Here is a 19,841-nt window from a genome sequence, read left to right on the forward strand (position 1 = left end):
CTGACACAAAGTACAACATTTTTAACAAAATATTAAGCAGCACAACAGTGTTTAACACTGATAATAAGAAGGGTTTCTTGAGCAGCAAATCAGCATAGAAAGATATCTTAAGGATCATATGACACTAAAGATGGAGTAACGGCTACTGAAAATTCAACTTAACCAGCACCAGAATATATATATATATATACACTATCAGTCAAAAGTATTTAAACAGTAAGATTTGTAATGTTTTTTTTTTTAAGAATTCTCTTTTTTCTTCTCTTCTGCATTTTTTTATCCAAAATATAGCAATAGCAGTAATATTGTGAAATATTTTTACATTTTTAAAATAAAATAACTGCTTTTTATTTGAAAGTATTTCAATGTGATTTTAGGATTTTTTGATGAATAGAAAGATTTTTTTGGGGGGGGCAAAAAATTAACATTTTTATTTTTTTTTTTTTTTTTTGATCAAATAGGCTTGGTGAGCAGAAGACACTTTAGAAAACATGAAAAATCTTACTGTTCAAAAACTTCTGACTGATCGTCTATATTACACAACTCCGGAGGTCTGCACCCCACTTTCTCTGAAAAACTTTAGGAAATGTGTGTATATGTACCAGAAATCTCCTGCGGTGTCTTTTGGTCCAGCTGTAAATGACATGGTTTATTTTTGATGCTCTTGCACTTTACTATGTGAGGAATTGAGTTTCACACAGAGATAAACATACATTCTTACCAGTCCCTGGGAGACTTTGAGATAATTTAGAGCACTTCACACAGTTTCTGTGGGTAATGTTATACAATATTGCAATGCATAATATTGTAAGTTCAAATGAGTCTGATTCAACCCTGACCTGGAAGTGGATGGAAACTCACACCACAGTGAACTGTGTCAACCTAAATTGGGTTAAGCTCCATTTCTGGATACTAAAACATTTAGGTACAATTCATTATGTACATCAGCATTTGGTATTTAAGTACAAAACCCATTCACAAACCACCCACTGTCTAAATTAACTAGGCACTATGTGCTGGTACTGCATCATGTGTATTTAAATGAAGCTTTTTTTCTGCCCAAACATGGCTTTTTCTATGCAAATCAGGATGATTATAAAATGCTTCGAATTCAACTGTCAGTGTTATTTGCCTGATGCAATTACCGCTGTGCTATTACCACCCACAGCAAGCTGTAAGTTAACAAAATTTTATTTAAAAGGGATGTTTGTGTACATTTTCTAGTGATTATGGCAAATGATGGAGTATTATAACCGGGCACATATCCAGGCGCACAGCATAGTCAAGCGCACTTTCAGCATTTGAAAGAGCCGATTCAGGAGTCTGGATCACAGTGGTGCCATACAGTCCCAGATCGTGGTCTGCAGTATTTCCCAAAACCTACTTCTAAAAGTCATTTGCCTAGAAGAAGAATGGTCCTGTTCAAATGGCAATCAACATTCATTTTGAAGACATTCCAATTTCATTACGTCATTTCTTTTTAATGCCCTATAGTCTAGATGGAACAAAAAGCTGTCACGTCTAGTATAAGAGCTTACTTGTTAAAAAACATGTTACAGTTATCACTTCAGGATTTTTCCTGATAATTTACTCGCCCTTAAGTCATCCAAGATGTTCATGTATTTCTTTCTTAAGTCAAAAAGAAATTAAGGTTTTTGATTACAACATTTCAGGATTTTTCTCCATATAGTGGACTTCAAAGGTGATAAATGGATTGAAGGTCCAAATTGCAGTTTCAATGCAGCTAAATTATTAGTAAATTTTTCTTCTGGAAGTGAACTTCTGTAACCTAATGAAAGAATCATTGAAATACAAGAGAAATAACATCCTTTACTTGTTACTTCCAAAAAGTACTCATTATGTGTTATCCCTACACAGGTACCATCCTACTCATGTAAGGTATAATTTTTGTATGTATATATTTATACAAAGGTTAGGACTCTCATCTAGCAAGTACAGTATTTGTGGGACAGTCTTAGTGTTCCTGGGTGGCACTAAATTTGTTTTCTCAAGCATTTCCTTCCTGCAGTTTATTTATCAAGTCAAACCTCCTGCTTCAAGGTCATTCTTTCTCTCTTTCTCCTCTTCCCTTTCTCTCTGCAGATCCTGGCACAGAGATCCCGATCGATATCCCAGACACTGAGCTCTAATACCCTCTAAACACCACCTGCCAAAATATTTATGCTACCACATCTTACTGAGACAGAGAGATGATAAACCTTTATTTTGTAGCTATTTTTTTTTTTTCAAATTGTTAATGTTGGCCGTTCTCCACGCTTTGTTTCTCTCTTTTCATTTAGATACATAACACACAGAATACAGTGCCTTGCAAAAGTATTCATACCCCTTCATTTTTTTTTTTTACATTTTGTTTTGTTGCAGCATTATGTTAAACTGCTTTAAATTAGTTTTCCCCCACATCAATTTACACTCCATACACCATAATAATGACAAAGAAAAAACCAGATTTGCAAATTTTAAAAATTTATTAAAAATAAAACACTGAAATAAGTACATTGCGTAAGTATTCATACCCTTATCTCAGTACATAGTTGAAGCACCTTTACAGCCTCAAGTCTTTTTGGGTATGATGTGACAAGCTTTGCACATCTGCATTTGGCAATTATCTGCCATTCTTTGCCTCACCTTTTCACCTCTCAAGCTCTGTCAGCTTGGATGGGGGCTGGCAGACATTTTCTAGAGTCCTAGTTGTTCCAATCGTCTTCCATTATGGATAATGCTTCTGTGAACCTTCAATGCAGCAGATTTTTTTCTGAACTCTTCCCTAGATCATTGCCTTAATGCAAGTCTGTCACTGAGCTCCACAGGCAGTTATCTTGACCTCAGGACTTGGTTTTTGCTCTGATATGCATTTTCAGCTGTTAGACCTTTTCTGAGAGGTGTGTGCCTTTCTAAATCATACTCATTCAAATGAATTTGCCACAGTTTAACTCCACTTGAAGTGTAGTAACATCTAGAAGCAATATGAATGCTCCTGGGATAAATTTCGAGTGTCCCAGAAAAGGGTATGAATACTTATGCAACGGGATCTTTTCAGTTTATTATTTCTAATAAATTTGCAAAGTTGTTACAAACCTGTTTTGTGCTTTGTCATTATGGTGTATGAGATGTAGATTGATGTGGGAAAAAAAGTAATTTAAAGCAGTTTAACATAATGCTGCAACAAAACAAAATGTGAAAAAAATGAATACTTTTGCAAGGCACTGTATGTTCAGTATAGCATTCCAGCATCCTGCTTTTTCTGTATAGTATATCATATAGGCCTATTATGCACAGTTGATAATTTTCTGTATGCATGGAATACATTTGCCAAAAGGTGCAGCACAACAATATGCACACCACTGCAACAAATACTGTATCAAACATGCAACATGCCCAAAGTCTCTTCTGCTTACCAAGCCTGCATATATTTGATCCAAAATACAGCAAAACTCTTTTCTATTAGAATATATTTTAAAATGTAATTTATTTCTGTGATCAAAGCTACATTTTCAGCATTATTACTCCAGTCTTCAGTGTCACATGATCCATCAGAAATCTTTCTAATATGCTGATTCTTTGCTGTTTAATCTTGGTCTTTAGGTATAATTAGGCACTTTACTGATGGTTAGATGACGACTATAGCAAACCATCTTAGGAGGGTTTTTTACCCAAAATTTGCAACATATCCTTCTCAGTTGTAAGTAATAAAACTGAATTGAATACAATATTTATACAGGGTGATAAATAGACATAATTTTTTTGCATTAAACATGCTTAGTGAAGTCATGTATCTACAATTTAGCATACTGCTGATTAAAATGTTTATAAATGCATATTAATGTGTTCTGTTTCGCATAATATTACAGTATGTTTGCACAGTATTTACTAGTATTCCATTCTAAACATACACTACTAATCAAAAGTTTTTGAACAGTCCGATTTGTAATGGTTTTTTTTTTTTTTTTTTTTTTTTTTGAGAAGTGTCTTCTGCTCACCAAGCCTGCATTTATTTAATCCAAAGTATAGCAAATACAGTACTAATTTCAAATATTTTTACTATTTAAAATAACTGTTTTCTCTTTGAATATATTTTAGAATGCAATTTATTTCTGTGATTTAAAAGCCGAGTTTTTAGCATAGATGTTTTTACCCCCAATATATTCCTCCATGTTTCCTCCCCTCTTATAAAACACACAAAGAGGATGCAGACACTGCCCGGAGTGTGTGGCCGGAGCAGAAGCTCCTTTGTGAGGTTGTGTCCTAGGTGTGTTCATCGCTTTGACCGAGTCTTTGTCTTGTGTGTCACTATGTAATTTTTATTGCCTGTGAGTGTGTCATTAAAGCCTGCGTGTCAGATATAAGTTACATGCCGTCAGTCTATTAAGCTGTTTGAACGACTGACCCTTCTGATTTGTGTGAAGTCATCTGAGATGAACTGCGTATGGCTTCATTCTTAGGAGACAGAGCAGAACGGGGGGTGAAGCAGAGGCGTTAAGGGTGGCAGACGTCCCTTTGTGTGTCGGTCACAATGCTGAAGTGAAAGGAGGCAGGATGCTTAACATGCAAATGAGACGAGAGAGAAGGAGAGGTCAGGGTGGACATCACTCAATGTCACATTAACAAGTGCTCCTTCCATGATGGGGTATTAAATGCTGAGTGTGAGAGTACGGCAGCTGCATCTCGTTGGCACTTTTCTGTGGCATTTACAAGCAAAAACATCTCAGCCAATCTGGAATGATCCCAAAGAGTTCAGTTCAGAGGAAAAAAAAGATTCTGCTTATTCTAATACGTATGTTATTGATTGATTATTTTTAATTCCGTTGACACATGACATGTGATCATCCATCAACTGTTTGACCTTGTGTATGCAAATGAACTATCTCACCATTATGGCACTATGCTTAGAATGGCATACTGTACTCCCATACAACTCACACTATTTATTTATTTACTGCAGTAAACCGTATGTACACCAGGTTTATTATTATTATTTATTTATCTATCATTTAAATAATTTATAATACGTAAAATATAAGTAAATATAAATATCAAATAAATATTAGACAAAAAATAGAAAGTAGATTAAATTTTGTCTTACAAACTAACTGAAATATGTTTTATTTTTATTTTATATGTATCTTTGTTTTATATATATATATATATATTTTTTTTTTTTTTTTTTTTTGCTGTAAACTGTGTGTAATTAGGGTTATTGTTATTAACTAAAACTAAAAAATATCAATTATATTTTTAATAGAAATAAAATATAATCATTTTTATAATTTAAATAATTTATAAAAATTAAATATAAGTCAATATAAATATAATATCGATATAATATAATATAAATTAATATTAGACAAAAATAGATAAAAAAAAATCCATCTTACCAATTAACTAAAATAAGTTTAAGTTTTGTTTTTTATTTTAATTTATTTTTTTATTTTTTTTTGCAGTAAACTGTATGCATACCAGGATTATTATCATTACTAACTAAAACTAAAATTATTTAATTATATTTTTAATAGAAATAAAATAATATATAAATATTGAATATTAAACAAAAAATAGCTAAAAAATGTCTTACCAACTAACTAAAATAAGCTTTATTTTATTTTATTATTTTATTATTTAATTATTATTATTATTATTATTATTATTATTATTATTATTATTATTATTATTATTATTATTATTAACTATTTATAATTGAAATTATTCAATTATATTTTAATAGAAATAAATTGAAATATAATCATTTTTATTATTTTAATAATTTATTATAAGTAAATATAAGTGAATATAATTATTATGAATAAATGATTAGACAAAAAATTGATAAAAAAAAATTGTTTTACCAACTAACTTTCAGTATGTATACCAGGGTTATTATTATTATTATTATTATTATTATTATTATTATTATTATTATTATTATTATTAACTACAACTAAAATTATTATATTATATTTTTAATATAAATAAAATTAAATATATTATAAAAGTATAAATATTAAATGAATATTAGGCAAAAAAATAAATAAAAATAAAGATTAAAAAATTCTTACTAACTGAAAAAAGTTTAAGACGTATTTAAATTACTAATAAAAAAAATAAAACCTAAATTAAATTTACAAAATAAATAAATAAAAATGACAAAAGTACATAATAAAATTACTAAAAATTACACTAAAATTAAAATGTAATGAATGTTTTATTGATGAATAAAAACTATAATAGCATATAAATAATAGCAAATATAAACAATAATTTATCACACAATGTAATCCGCTTAACTTGACCTTTATTTTCCAGAAGTAATTCCCGAAGCAATTTTAACCATCTTTTTCTTAAATCATTTTGTCTGAATTAGCATACTAGCATACTTGTCTTACTATTTATATATGGCAGCTGATATTTCTTTCATCAAGTTGTCACAGTGGAAATGAAAGGTCAAATCATATGACTGAAATATTTAGAGGAGTGTGCTAGTTTGCTATTCCAAACCATTCAACCATTATTTATCTAGACTGCAGGTCATATAACACGAAATTGTATTGAAAATCCGAAACACTATTTATGTCCAGAATGATATTTGGACGCCACCCATGGAAATGTAACATAGTGGGGTCATGTGACAAGATTATAGCTGTATTTCACATAGTATGTGTAGTAGCGTATTCAGTAAGCAGAGTATGTATGCTAGTATTCCACTTCCACAAATATAGGCTGTCTGACAGTCTGTTTTTACTTCTTAATATCTGCATCCATCTAGTTCTTTCCGGTTTTCCATTTAGTATTCTGATTCTTTCATTATTCACTCCTGTGCTCAATTCCAAACTCATTTGACTACTTGTCATTTCTTCTCCTTCAAGACTTTCCATCAGTTTTTTTTCACACCTCACTCACGTCTGTCTCTTCATCACTGTGATCTGTGTGTCTGCCTATTGGTTTTAGTGTTTAAATGGGTGAGAGAGGAAATTCAGTTTGTGCCTTCATAAGGAATGGCTAAGTTTAAGTCATCAGTCTTTCTTCAATACAGATATAAACGAGTTTTAATTCTTTCATTTATGTTGCTATTCCACTCTGGATTTTTGTAAGGAAGCTCTAAATGCTTCTCGGTTATGTCAGTATTGTGGTTTATCCAGTAGTAACTGATGGTTGGATTCGGATATGGAAGGCTACTCCAGGATCAGCTGTAACATCCTCGTTCTACAGCTCTATAAATATTTTAGATGGTGGGCTATAACCGTCCCCATAAATGCTGCCTTCAAATGTCTGTTTATACCAGCCCTATACTGATTTAAAGGCCATTACAGCTTGCGTTCTTACCAGGGATAAATTCACAACTGTACCTATTCATTTTCTGGCAGTGAAAGGTCAGGCAGTCAGAGTGACACCTTTCTGAACTCAGTCAAGCAATAAAACTAGGTTTCAGAGATGTAGGATATAGAAATAGGGCTGGCACAAACAACTGAATTCTACACAATATAACTTTTTCAAGAGCCACAATCACTATTATTAGGAAGTGTTTGCTTTAGGTGTGCTACAGGATGCAACAAGAAGTAGTGAAACTGCAAAAAGTGCAGAGAAGAAAAACTCTGATCATGCGTTTTGTAATTGTTGACATCGCTGCCCCCTAATGGTCAGTACAAATAGCACAACTATCTTACACTAGTTCTATTTGTATTCTTTTATTTCACTTTATTGGTAACACTTTAATAAGGTGTCATTTTTTAACCCTAATGTATTAACATGAACGAACAATAAACAATAAACAATACATGTATTACACTTGTTAATTAGTTAGGCTAATAAAAATGCAGTCGTTCATTGTTTGTTACTTCACAGTGCATTTACTAAAGTTAACAACATGGGATTTTATATACATAATGCATTAGTAAATGCTGAAATTAACATTAACTAGGACTAAAAAATGCTGTAGACGTATTGTTCATTCAGGATAACTAATGTTAACTAATTAACCTTATTGTAAAGTGTTAAGTAGCTATTTGCATTAATGTCATTGTGCTTTACTTTGCACACATTTTGTATGCATGCAGCCTAAATGCCTTTGCTTCCGCGATAAAGCACACGTAAATTGAAATATCAAAGAAATAAGGGGGGAGGGGGGATTTATATTTATTTTCTATTAATTTCTTTCGTGTTTGCAATTTTTGCAACTAAGTAACCAAAGTTTGTGTTTAAATACAGTTTAAAACCCTGAACTGTGTGGTAATTCCAGCAGTATAAATTAACAAACATCGAAATTATAAAAATAATGTGCTCAAATTAAGCTAGTATAGCGGCTTGCTAGTTTGGGACCAAATGGTTGTTTAGGTATTTGCAACCAAAATGTTTTCAAATGCAATAAACACAATATACATATAGCTGTATACTAGTAAAAATAAACTTACAGGTTTGGTCAAAAATAATATTTAAGCTTCACTTTTCTCATGCGGTCTTTTAGAATAAGGCGGAACCTTTGTTCTTCTGTTTGTTTCCTTCGGATCGATTCTGATGTTGCATGCGCAGCTAACTTACACAAGTACGACGAGATTTAACATCAATAATTGCTGTTTATATGCCTGTGATACAGGCATATTATTTTATGAATCTAATAATATTTATAAATGTGCTCATAAGCGAAGTGGTGCATTTCTAGACTCGGTGGCTTTAATAGGTTTTTTTAGAAACTTTCTCAACCTAGTGAATTTAAGACCTTGAGATGATAACAGGCTTGCAGTAAGGTGTGTTAAACTGTTTTGTAATTTTTTTCCCCTAAGTTCTTTAAACTTGTCAAGGCAGCACATGCATGGCATGTCATGTCTATTTTCTATGTAACTTATGATATATCTGACTTCAATTCTGGATCCAAGTGGATAGATATGAACCATAGTATTCAATGTAGTAAAACTTAGTTGAAAGATTTAACCTTCAGAAACCATCATGCAAGCCTTTGTGAACTTAAAATCCCAATGAATGGATATGACACCATTATAAGTGCATGAATCAGATATCAGTGTATCCACAAACCGACTTAAACAAGCAAAACTTGTCATCCTGAGTGAATTGATTTAACACGATGCTGAGGATAAAGGCACTGCCTCTACTGCAGACACATATATCATGTTATCCTTTGGTAGCTCAGAGAGTTCATCAACTGGCCTCCATCAAACATGTGTCTGTGCTCCCTGAGAGGAGGCGTCAGGGTCTTCTGTACCCCTTCAGCAGTCTGGAGGAGCACCTGTCCTCAAAGGTCAGTCAGGAAGAATTCAAGATCTTTCATCCCAGCTTGGAGGAACTCCGTCAGGCTGAGACACTGTTCACTCCCTCCTCCAAACATACTATCGACTACTCTACCTCTGCGGTCCGGATAGAGCATATACCTGTTCTTAAACAGCCAGAGGTGAGATAAAATTGATAAAATCATCATCACTTTATTAAATGATAAAGTTACCTCAAAATATGGTTAAAAAAGGTTGTAACATTGTAATTAATTTAGATTGCTTTAATGTATTAATATTACATTTCTAATGTTAATTTGGAATGGTTTCACTGCACTTGACATTTTAAACTGTGTCTTAGGTTTGCTTTGAGTGCTTGTGTGTGTATTGCAGGTGTGTTTTATGGGAAGAAGTAATGTGGGGAAGTCTTCTCTCATCCGTGCCTTGTTCTCTCTTGCGCCGGAGGTAGATGTGCGGGTCTCTAAAACTCCGGTGAGTCTGTATGTCATGGATGTTCTCTGCCGTTCAGTCCTCCATGGTCAGAAATAACTTATTCTCAGTCTTTATTTTCACACAGGGACACACCAAAAAGCTTAATTTCTTTACTGTGGGAAAGGCGTTTACTCTTGTAGACATGCCGGGGTATGGACACAATGCCCCGCGGGACTTTGTAGAGATGGTTGAACCGTACCTTCAAGAGCGTCCGAAGTAGGTTGAAGTTGGTGGTGTTTTTCATTTATGCAGAATATTTAGATATTATGAGCTTGTGTTTGTTAAGTTTAGATAGTAGTAAATGATTACAAGCTTGTGTCAGTATAGAGTGTTTTCACACGTCGGCCATATTGGCGGCTCTGAATGTAAACCATGCCACTGAATCTGAACGAAACTTGCATATTTAGCTGATTATTGCTGCTGAAAATGGTCAGTTATTGTCATGTTTTGGGCTGTATTAATCGGTTGCACTGGGAAAAACATTTGAAGTACTATAGACTGCCAAAAGTTATTACAAATCAAGGAGAAGAGTGCAAAAAACTGTCTGAGGAACAAAAGGCATTTGTGGTTGGCCAAACTGAACTAGGATTACCAGGGCAAGAATCTTGACATTATTCATGTTTGTTCTTATCATTTCCAGTCAGATAGGTGAAATAATAGGCTAATATCTTAATTAATGCTGCTTGTATGTATTTTTACCACCTATTAACTTTAGTTTGTCAAAATATTGCGTCCTTTCCTGCTTACTAAGTCTTTCTCTATATACAGATTCAACACTTTTTACCCATGGTTTAGACCGCATAAATTAGCATAAACAACGTATTCAGTATTACATTAACCATGCAGTCCATTCTGTTGTTTACATCTGAGTATCACCATTCAGGTAACTGACCAAATCGTGAGGTAAATGCAAAACCTCTATAAATGAATTCTTTGAATTTCTCATTTATGTGTCTCTAGTCTGGTGAGGACGTTCTTGCTGGTGGATGGAGGTGCAGGACTGCAAAAGGCAGATTTAGTTGCTGTCGAGATGTGTGAGGAGTTCAATTTACCTTATGTGGTGAGTTCGTCTCACATGCTCTTACTGTGACTGACCAGCAGAGGTCGTTAGAGTACTATTTGCTGTTATCATCTCAGTCTAGATTAGTGGTTGTAAGTGATGGATCAGTGGTTATTTTGACTTAAATCAAGACAAAATAAAGCATTAAAATAAGCTAAAACAAACTTAGTTACTAGTTCTTGTTTCACTGAAGAACTAGGGTTACCGCTGTGTAGCAAAACTTGCATATATAAGATAGCCTGATTTTAAAAGTGTGATTTCTAGTCCTAGAAAATCATTACATGTCATTTAATAAAAACTTAATGATTTTTACAGTTTTACATTTTATGATTTTTTTCTATTTATGCCAAGTTTTAAAATGTTTTATCAGGTGAAAATTATGAGTAAACATATTTAAAAAAAATTCTGATCCTTAATTTTTATCCTAAATGCGTATTAATAAAAACAGATTGATTGATCAGCTTATTTTATTTTTTCTTCAGACTGGCTATGTCTTTACTATGTCAACCATTGTAGATATACAGTGCCTTGCAAAAGTATTCATACCTCTTCGTTTTTTTTCACATTTTGTTTTGTTGCAGCATTATGTTAAACTGCTTTAAATTACTTTTTTTCCCACATCAATCTACATCTCATACACCATAATGACAAAGCACAAAACAGGTTTGTAACAACTTTGCAAATCTATTAGAAATAAAAAAACTGAAAAGATCATGTTGCATAAGTATTCATACCCTTTTCTGGGACACTCGAAATTTAGCCCAGGAGCATTCATATTGCTTCTAGATGTTACTACACTTCGAGTGGAGTTAAACTGTGGCAAATTCATTTGAATGAGTTTGATTTAGAAAGGCACACACCTCTCAGAAAAGGTCTAACAGCTGAAAATGCATATCAGAGCAAAAACCAAGTCCTGAGGTCAAGATAACTGCCTGTAGAGCTCAGTGACAGACTTGCGTTAAGGCAATGATCTAGGAAAGAGTTCGGAAAAAATCTGCTGCCTTGAAGGTTCACAGAAGCATTATCCATAATGGAAGACGATTGGAACAACTAGGACTCTAGAAAATGTTTGTCAGCCCCCATCCAAGCTGACAGAGCTTGAGAGGTGAAAAGGTGAGGCAAAGAATGGCAGATAATTGCCAAATGCAGATGTGCAAAGCTTGTCACATCATACCCAAAAAGACTTGAGGCTGTAAAGGTGCTTCAACTATGTACTGAGTTAAGGGTATGAATACTTATGCAATGTACTTATTTCAGTGTTTTATTTTTAATAAATTTGTAAAATTTGCAAATCTGGTTTTTGCTTTGTCATTATTATGGTGAATGGAGTGTAAACTGATGTGGGGAAAAACTAATTTAAAGCAGTTTAACATAATCAGCAACAAAACAAAATGTGAAAAAATAAAGGGGTATGAATACTTTTGCAAGGCACTGTACCAGTTACTGGCACTGTATGAAAAAACCCAGATTTGTTTTATTTCTTGTAAAATACAGAATCAGAAAGAGCTTTATTGCCAGGTATATTTACATATTCAAGGAATTTGTTTTGGAGACAGAACTTGTGTGGAGAGTCTATTTAAAAAAAAAAGTCAGATTTGATTACAGTGTGAACTAAGCCAAAAGTACTTTATCATTTCAAAGGTTTATGCCTCTTTGATTTTCAATTATTCAATTATTGTCTCTTCATTGGAAAGAATGTGTTATGTAGCCTATTCATAAAAAGGATGCCAAAAATAACCTTTTTGTCCTCTCTGTCTTGTTTTAGCTGGTGGTAACTAAAATAGACAGAACCCGACAGGGAGCTTTGTTGACTCTTGCTCTACAGCTTCGGGACTTTATCAAAAATCGAACCAGCACGTGTTTCCCACAACCATTTCTAGTGAGGTGAGATACATGCACACACTCTCTTTTGTATTTTTTTTTCAATGTAATAAGGATAATAATTTAGGTTCAGAAGTTCACACATAAACAGGGTTCAACAATTCAGATGTTTTTTGTTGGTTTTCCACAAACACATTTTCTTTACTAAAAGTAACTTTACAACAAGGTGGAAAATATAGAGATAGAATGTAATGATATAATGATTTCATAAACATACATTTGCTAAAACACTATTACAATATTTCAGTTCAGACAAAACCTCATCTATGTTAGCCAGCTAAATAACAGTATGCAGATTTTGTAAAAAAAAAAAAAAAAAAAAGTACAACACCAGTCAAAAGTTTTTGAACAGTAAGATTTTTTAGTTTTTTTTTTTTTTTAAGTCTGTTCTGCTCACCAAGCCTGTATTTATTTGATCCAAAGTACAGCAAAAACTGACATGTTTAAATATTTTTACTATTTAAAATGCCTGTTTTCTTTCTGAATTTATTAAATAAGTAATGTATTCCTGTGATTTCAAAGCTGAATTGTTAGCATCATTACTCCAGTCACATGATCCTTCAGAAGTCATTCTAATATTCTGATTTGCTGCTCAAAAAACATTTGAGTAGAATTTTTCAGGTTTGTTTGATAAATAGAAAGTTCAAAAGAACATGTATCTAAAATAGAAATCTTTTGTAATATTATAAATGTCTTTATCATTAATGTCTTTATTGATCAATTTAAAGCATCCCCCAAAATATACTGACTCCAAGGTTTTGAATGGTGTAGAGTATAATGTTTTTATTTTAGATAAATGCTGATCTTTGGATCTTTCTATTCATCAAAGAATCCTGAAAAAAATTACTCAACTGGTTTAAATATTCATAATAATAATAATAATAATAATAATAATAATAATAATAATAATAATAATTGTTGCTTAAACAGAAAATCAGCATATTAGAACGATTTCTGAAGGCTCATGTGACACTGAATACTGGAGTATTGATGCAGAAAATTTAGGTTTGATCACAGAAATACATTAAATAGAATAAATAAATACATTTTTTTCTATATTTTGGCTTGGTGAGCAGAAGAGACTTCTTTAAAAAACATAAAAAAATCTTACAGTTCAAAAACTTTTGACTGGTAGTGTATGTAGAAAATATCACAGAAAATCAAACATGTACAAAAGTTCTTTTCTTTTCAAAAGAATCCTGAAAGGAATGTGTCAAGATTTCCACAAAAATATTAAGCAGCACAGCTTAAAGAAAATACAAATTTAATAGCTTAATAATAAATGTTAATTGAGTAATGGCTGCTAAAAATGACAGTGCTCTAGTAAAGTCTGTATTTCGGCCACATCAAGGATTGTTACATTCTAGCCTCATGTTTTAAGATATTTGACTCGTCATCTTGCGTTATGCGCAGTGATAAGTTTCAAATGCACACTCATCCTTCGTCACTTCTTTTGGTTTTATGCAGTCATGGGGAATTAAGTTAATCCTGTTTACAGATATATCAGTGCATCTGACCTATAATTTAATAAAAATGAAGGTTCTCTCTGTTATGTGAAGAATGTTAATGTGGTCAGATGGTTATCAACTGGCTGATAAGATAAGCTTAGACTGGAAACCGTTTCATTTGCTATGTGTATCAACTCAGGAAGTCACTTTTTCACAGATAAGGTGATAAGTAACATACATTATAACATATGTACATATAATTTTCTTTCTCTCTCTCCCCCTTTTCTATGACCTGCAGTTCAGTCCAGTTCTCTGGGATTTATCTGCTCAGGTGTTTCATAGCACACGTAACGGGAAATCTACAGCTTAATGCTAAATGGTCTTGAGTGTGCTACACTGCCTGCTTTTTGGAGGTCTATAAAAACCAATTTGAAAATAACTGAATTGTTGAATCTATGTAATATTTTCAAATGCAGGAAATGCAGCAATGCTTGAATCACATTATTACTGCTTTGTGATTCACACAGCTCTGTATAAACTCCCTGAATGGTCTGTATAGTCAAGTGGAATATTTGTTCTTCTAAATAAAATGACAGTGTTGCTTTGAATGTTTGTGAATGACTGCTCAACTTTGAATCTTGCTCTTGGAGCTTAAACCAAAATGCATCAGCATGATATGACCAGATTTCTCATAATTACTGAAAACTTTGTCCTATGTGTAGAATTGCTAAATCCTAAATGAGTCAAACCTAGTGAATGGATAACAAAAGAACATCTTGATCTTGAATTTGATCTCTTTAAGGTCATTTCGTCAACCTGGTTTGTTTTAAACTTGTGTGCTATGGTCTATGTTACACACTTTTCAAACTTTACGTATTACAAGGTTGTTGTCGTCGATTAGGTAAGTATAGCTGTTGTTACAACTTGTTTTTCAGTTACAGTTGCTTAGGCACTAAAATCTATTCAATTTGCCAAAAATTCTAAACCATTACAAAACTACATATTCAGGAACCGTTTTCTTTTTTATTTAAATAATGACATTTAACCTTTAGAATTCAAAGTTCAAAATGATATTAATCTCATAGTGTAATGAGTGCTGAATATTTAAGCCCACAAAAGCCATCTTAACCCTGGAATGGAAGCTCCTTTTTAAAATCACAAGTGGGAAATAATTTTACAATTGAAAGGGAACTTTCACTCAGAGTAAAACGCCTTAAGCTAATTTTTATGTTTTTATTTTTTTACATACCCTAAAAGAGAGCAATATGTACCAATTCCATCAATGTACTTTGCACCCAGCAGATTTAATGCAGTTATATAAGTGCCTCAAACTGTTTAGTTTTTTAAAGTTTAACTTTGTGACCAAAGGTATATGTGTGTGCATTTTTGTACTTAGAAAGAGGAGTGAGTGAGGTACCATATACATTCCTACAGTCTAGTCATATCTCTAAAGGGTCTATTAAAAAAAGAATCATACAGCTTATGTCATTTTTTCATCCGTATGACGGACATATAGTTTTGGGTCAGGTATGCATCATGCCTTCTCCACTCAGCCACAGCAAGGGTGGTGATGGACGGTACAGGGCCGTACCTGGCAAAAAGCAATAAAATTTAAGTGCCACAGTGTTATAAAATGGCAAGAGGGTGCAATTGCATTTATTGTGTCTAAACTTAACTTCGACAATTACATTCTTTTTTTTTTTTTTTTCATCTCGCTGTCTTTCTTTTTATGTGTTGGCATTTGGACACTGACCTCATAAAACATTTGCAGCAAGTTAATTATTTTTTCAACATTTTTTCCTTAGAATTTTATTGACCCCAGGCATATATTAAAGCTCTAAGAGACAGGTAAAAGTTCACACTTTGTCACCCGGGATGCAGGACCGAGGGAGCCGAGGAGGTCTTTCGGAAGATGTATAGGAAAACTCTGGAATCACTTTCTTAAAAGAACCATCATCTCTGCAATTTCTCGATTGGAATCTAAAGCATCTTCCATAGAAGGATCCTACATCTTCACCCCTTCATTGAAACTCACTTTTGTCAACATGTGCACACTAGAGCCCACCTGCCCCGTAAATTCCACCCTCTGCACAGGCAATTCCTGCCTGGTGCCCCGCAATACATTCAACGATGTCCTCGGCTTGGTGATGAGCACCACGCTTACCGTCATGCTGGCTATGGTCATGTTTTCAATGGGCTGCACTGTGGAGGCAAGAAAGCTCTGGATGCACATCCGGAGGCCCTGGGGCATTTTCATAGGTTTTCTGTGCCAGTTTGGCATCATGCCTTTCACAGCCTTTGCACTTTCACTGATTTTCAACGTGCTTCCAGTTCAGGCTATAGTCATCATCATCATGGGCTGTTGCCCTGGAGGTTCCAGCTCCAATGTTTTCTGCTACTGGCTTGATGGAGACATGGACCTAAGGTGAGACTCTCATTCTGTTCACTTTTCATGATCGTTATGTTGTAGGCTTTCTAGTTCCTAGAAATGAACTGTGTAAACACCAGCTCTTTTAAACCTCAAATCAGTGTTTTTAGCAGTGTCAATTGTAGGTTTACCTTCATTGTTTGCGTAAAATGATTCCATAGAAGAACCTTTTTGTCTAAATGGTTCAATAAAGAACCTTTGACATCTGAAGAACCTTTGTGTTTCGCAAAAGATTCTTTGTAGCAAATAAGGTTCTTCAGATTAGAAAAGGTAAGCAAGAAATGGTTCTTTAAAGAACCTTTGACTGAATGGTTCTTTGTGAAACCAAAAATGATTCTTCTATGGCATTACTTGAAGAACCTTTTGAAGCACCTTTATTTTTAAGAGTGTAGGCTAAACTAATTTTTTTGCCATTTTATCTTAATAAATTATAGATGGAAATGTAAAAAATAGTTTTCTTTATTATTTAGTATTTAATTGCTTATTTTAGTATAATAGTAAGTATATTAATAGTATTAAAAATGTTGTGAATATTCAACTTTGTTTAATGCATTCTTACTGTTCTTTAGCGTAACCTAAATTATTTGATGTTTTATATGCATGTTTAGAGACAGAACGACAATTTTTAGATTACTAAATGCTGATTTCTTCTGCCCATAGCATCAGCATGACAGCATGTTCTTCAATTCTGGCTCTGGGAATGATGCCTCTTTGTCTGCTCATATACACCTCAGTCTGGACTACAGGCGATGCTATTAATATCCCTTACGACAGCATCGGTAAAGTGGCCTCAACTGATCTAAACACAAGATTATACGTTTTATGTATTTGTTTGGTCTTGTATATTAAACATTGCTGCTGATCTTTCCAGGAATCACACTAGTGAGTTTACTTGTGCCTATTGGTCTTGGGATGATAGTGAAACACAAGTGGCCCAAAGCAGCCAAAAAGATCCTCAAGGTAAGTTTTTGTTTCTGTGTTCATTATTGAAAACACTTATGCATGCCATGTAGCTTCACATGTGTTTTGTTTTTTGTATGTGTAGGTGGGATCTGTGGTGGGAATCCTCCTTATCATCATCATTGCAGTCATAGGTGGTGTGCTGTATCAGTCCTCGTGGACCATTGCTCCTTCGCTTTGGATCATTGGTACCATTTATCCATTTATTGGCTTTGGTCTGGGCTTTCTTCTGGCACGCTTTGTGGGACAACCTTGGTACAGGTAAAAATGTCAATTTTGTCTTCCCATAAAAATTAGATGGTTTGCCGGACGAGATGGTGCACATGCCTTGAGGGGTCAATAAATGTGGCAGAAGTCTGAAGAATAAAGCACTTTGTGATGGTTTATTTCTCATGAATGTGTTGCAGGTGCCGCACCATCGCTTTAGAAACCGGTATGCAGAATGCCCAGCTTGCCAGTACTATTGTCCAGCTGTCCTTCAGTCCTGCAGAGCTTGAGATCATGTTTGCTTTCCCCTTGATCTACAGTATCTTCCAACTGGTTGTGGCTGGGTTTGCAATAGCACGTAAGATGAAACTCTTGTTCACTCAAACTATGATAGTTTGTTTTGGGAATCAGAACTTTCACTTGAAAGAGTTGATCACTAATATCATGATGGTTCTTCATGTACTCGCAGTTCATCAAGTAATAAAGTGTGTTAGAGGAGAGACATCAGCAGAGGAGGATGGGGAAGGCACCATTGAGGATCAGGATAAGCAGAGTTATGCTTTGGAGAATGCTGGCTTTCACACTGATGAGAATGGCAACACTGGGAATAAGAACAGAGGTACGCAGTTGTGAGCTAAACATCATTCTGCTAGCCTTTGTGACCAGAGCAGTCAACACTGACCCTGAACAAGGCATGAACTTTGAACAAGCTATTCAAGCTCAACGAGAGAGTGAAGCATTAAAGTCAACCCCAGTTGAGACAAGCAGATGCACTTTCCTACATTACAAAAACAAAGCAAGAAAGCGCTTGAACTAATTTTTACGACGAGTCTGCCCACAGGTTTACTAACACAGAGCCGTATTTTGTCTTTGTATTGTGTGTTACGTTTTGTCTGCAACTTTCAATTAATATACCTTATATTCAGCACATTTACTAAAATACACTAACTCTTCTCAAATGCCCTACAAATGCTAGTAATTCCAACACCGATGTAATAACTGAAACATTTAATAATTTAAGAAAACATACAGTACATGTCAAGAAGGTTGAATGAAAGCTAATTTATTTAAATGTTACTTTATATACTCATAATTGTAATGGACCTTTAATGTTTTGCTTTTTAAATTATTTATGTATGATATAGAAAATGTATACTTTTATTGTAAGCCTTTTTTTTTACCATGTAAAGGGATTTTTCGACATACTTGTTCATCAAAGCAATAGGGATTTCTTTCTCTTTTTTCAAAGCATTTAATTGCTTTGAATTACTCAACATTTAAACATTTCCATAAACATTGCTTACAACCTCTCAAAGATTGTCATTGCATGCATTGTGTTTTACTTTTTATTTTGTTGGTGATATTTATATGCAAAACACCATAAATAAAAAATGACTATTCAAAATTGTGATGTCAGATTTTGATCCTCCTAGCAGACTTTGAAAGGGTCATGAACAGAGAAATCAAATTCCCTTGATCTTTTGACATTTAAAAGGTCATTGTGCTATAAAACACTCTGTAAGTTTCAGAACTCAAAACTTTCTTGTTACTCTAAAAACAGCTTATATTGAAGCCGGTCTGACAAAACGACAGCTTGTGGAATGTGCCAGTTTATGACGTAATAGTGTGGCTAAACAGATCAATGCCTGCTTACATCGCTGCCTGTTCAGCGCCAACCACTGATTCAGGCTTCTAGTCTAAATAGACTTGTGATCTGCATTACTGGGAACACCTGCAAAAACGTTTATGCTGTGAGAGAAAACAAACCATTCGAATAAACTCGCGTCGACTTTGTTAGGTGCTTGACCTTTACTTTTTCTAATGATTATCATTGATTTTTTGCTTAGTTTCAATGCCAACAAAGTTGCTGTGTGGCGTTTTGCACCTCTTAAGTAAAATAAAAAATGAACATAACATTTCTAGGTCTTTATCACTTTATTAAAATAAACAAAACAACAAATTTTTACTTTCACAAGCCACCATGTATTTTTGGGTTTGCTGTTAGGATAAAAGAGTCACCCATTCGAATTTGGTCACAGAAAAGGGGAAGTTTAGTTCTTACTCAAATGTTCTGACATGGTTAATTACCTCCAGTGAAAGAGAGACAACGCTAAGATAAGAAGAATCATAAGCTT

The 19,841-nt window shown here is 33.7% G+C and overlaps 2 protein-coding genes across 2 annotated transcripts; both read left to right on the forward strand.

Moving 5' to 3' along the window:
- Positions 1–8,526: 8,526 nt before the first annotated feature.
- Positions 8,527–14,719, forward strand: gtpbp8 (GTP binding protein 8). The gene is made up of 6 exons (XM_073846157.1): positions 8,527–9,412; positions 9,624–9,722; positions 9,808–9,938; positions 10,683–10,782; positions 12,548–12,666; positions 14,410–14,719. Exons 1-6 carry the CDS (start codon positions 9,089–9,091, stop codon positions 14,495–14,497), a joined length of 861 nt encoding a protein of 286 aa, XP_073702258.1. The 5' UTR covers positions 8,527–9,088; the 3' UTR covers positions 14,498–14,719.
- Positions 14,720–15,961: 1,242 nt separating this feature from the next.
- Positions 15,962–19,111, forward strand: slc10a2 (solute carrier family 10 member 2). Its single transcript, XM_073846120.1, has 6 exons — positions 15,962–16,536; positions 17,200–17,318; positions 17,411–17,499; positions 17,585–17,760; positions 17,907–18,064; positions 18,176–19,111. Exons 1-6 carry the CDS (start codon positions 16,157–16,159, stop codon positions 18,337–18,339), a joined length of 1,086 nt encoding a protein of 361 aa, XP_073702221.1. The 5' UTR covers positions 15,962–16,156; the 3' UTR covers positions 18,340–19,111.
- Positions 19,112–19,841: the final 730 nt, after the last annotated feature.

The sequence above is a fragment of the Garra rufa genome, chromosome 8, assembly GCF_049309525.1.
Source record: "Garra rufa chromosome 8, GarRuf1.0, whole genome shotgun sequence".
Taxonomy (NCBI): Eukaryota; Metazoa; Chordata; class Actinopteri; order Cypriniformes; family Cyprinidae; genus Garra; species Garra rufa.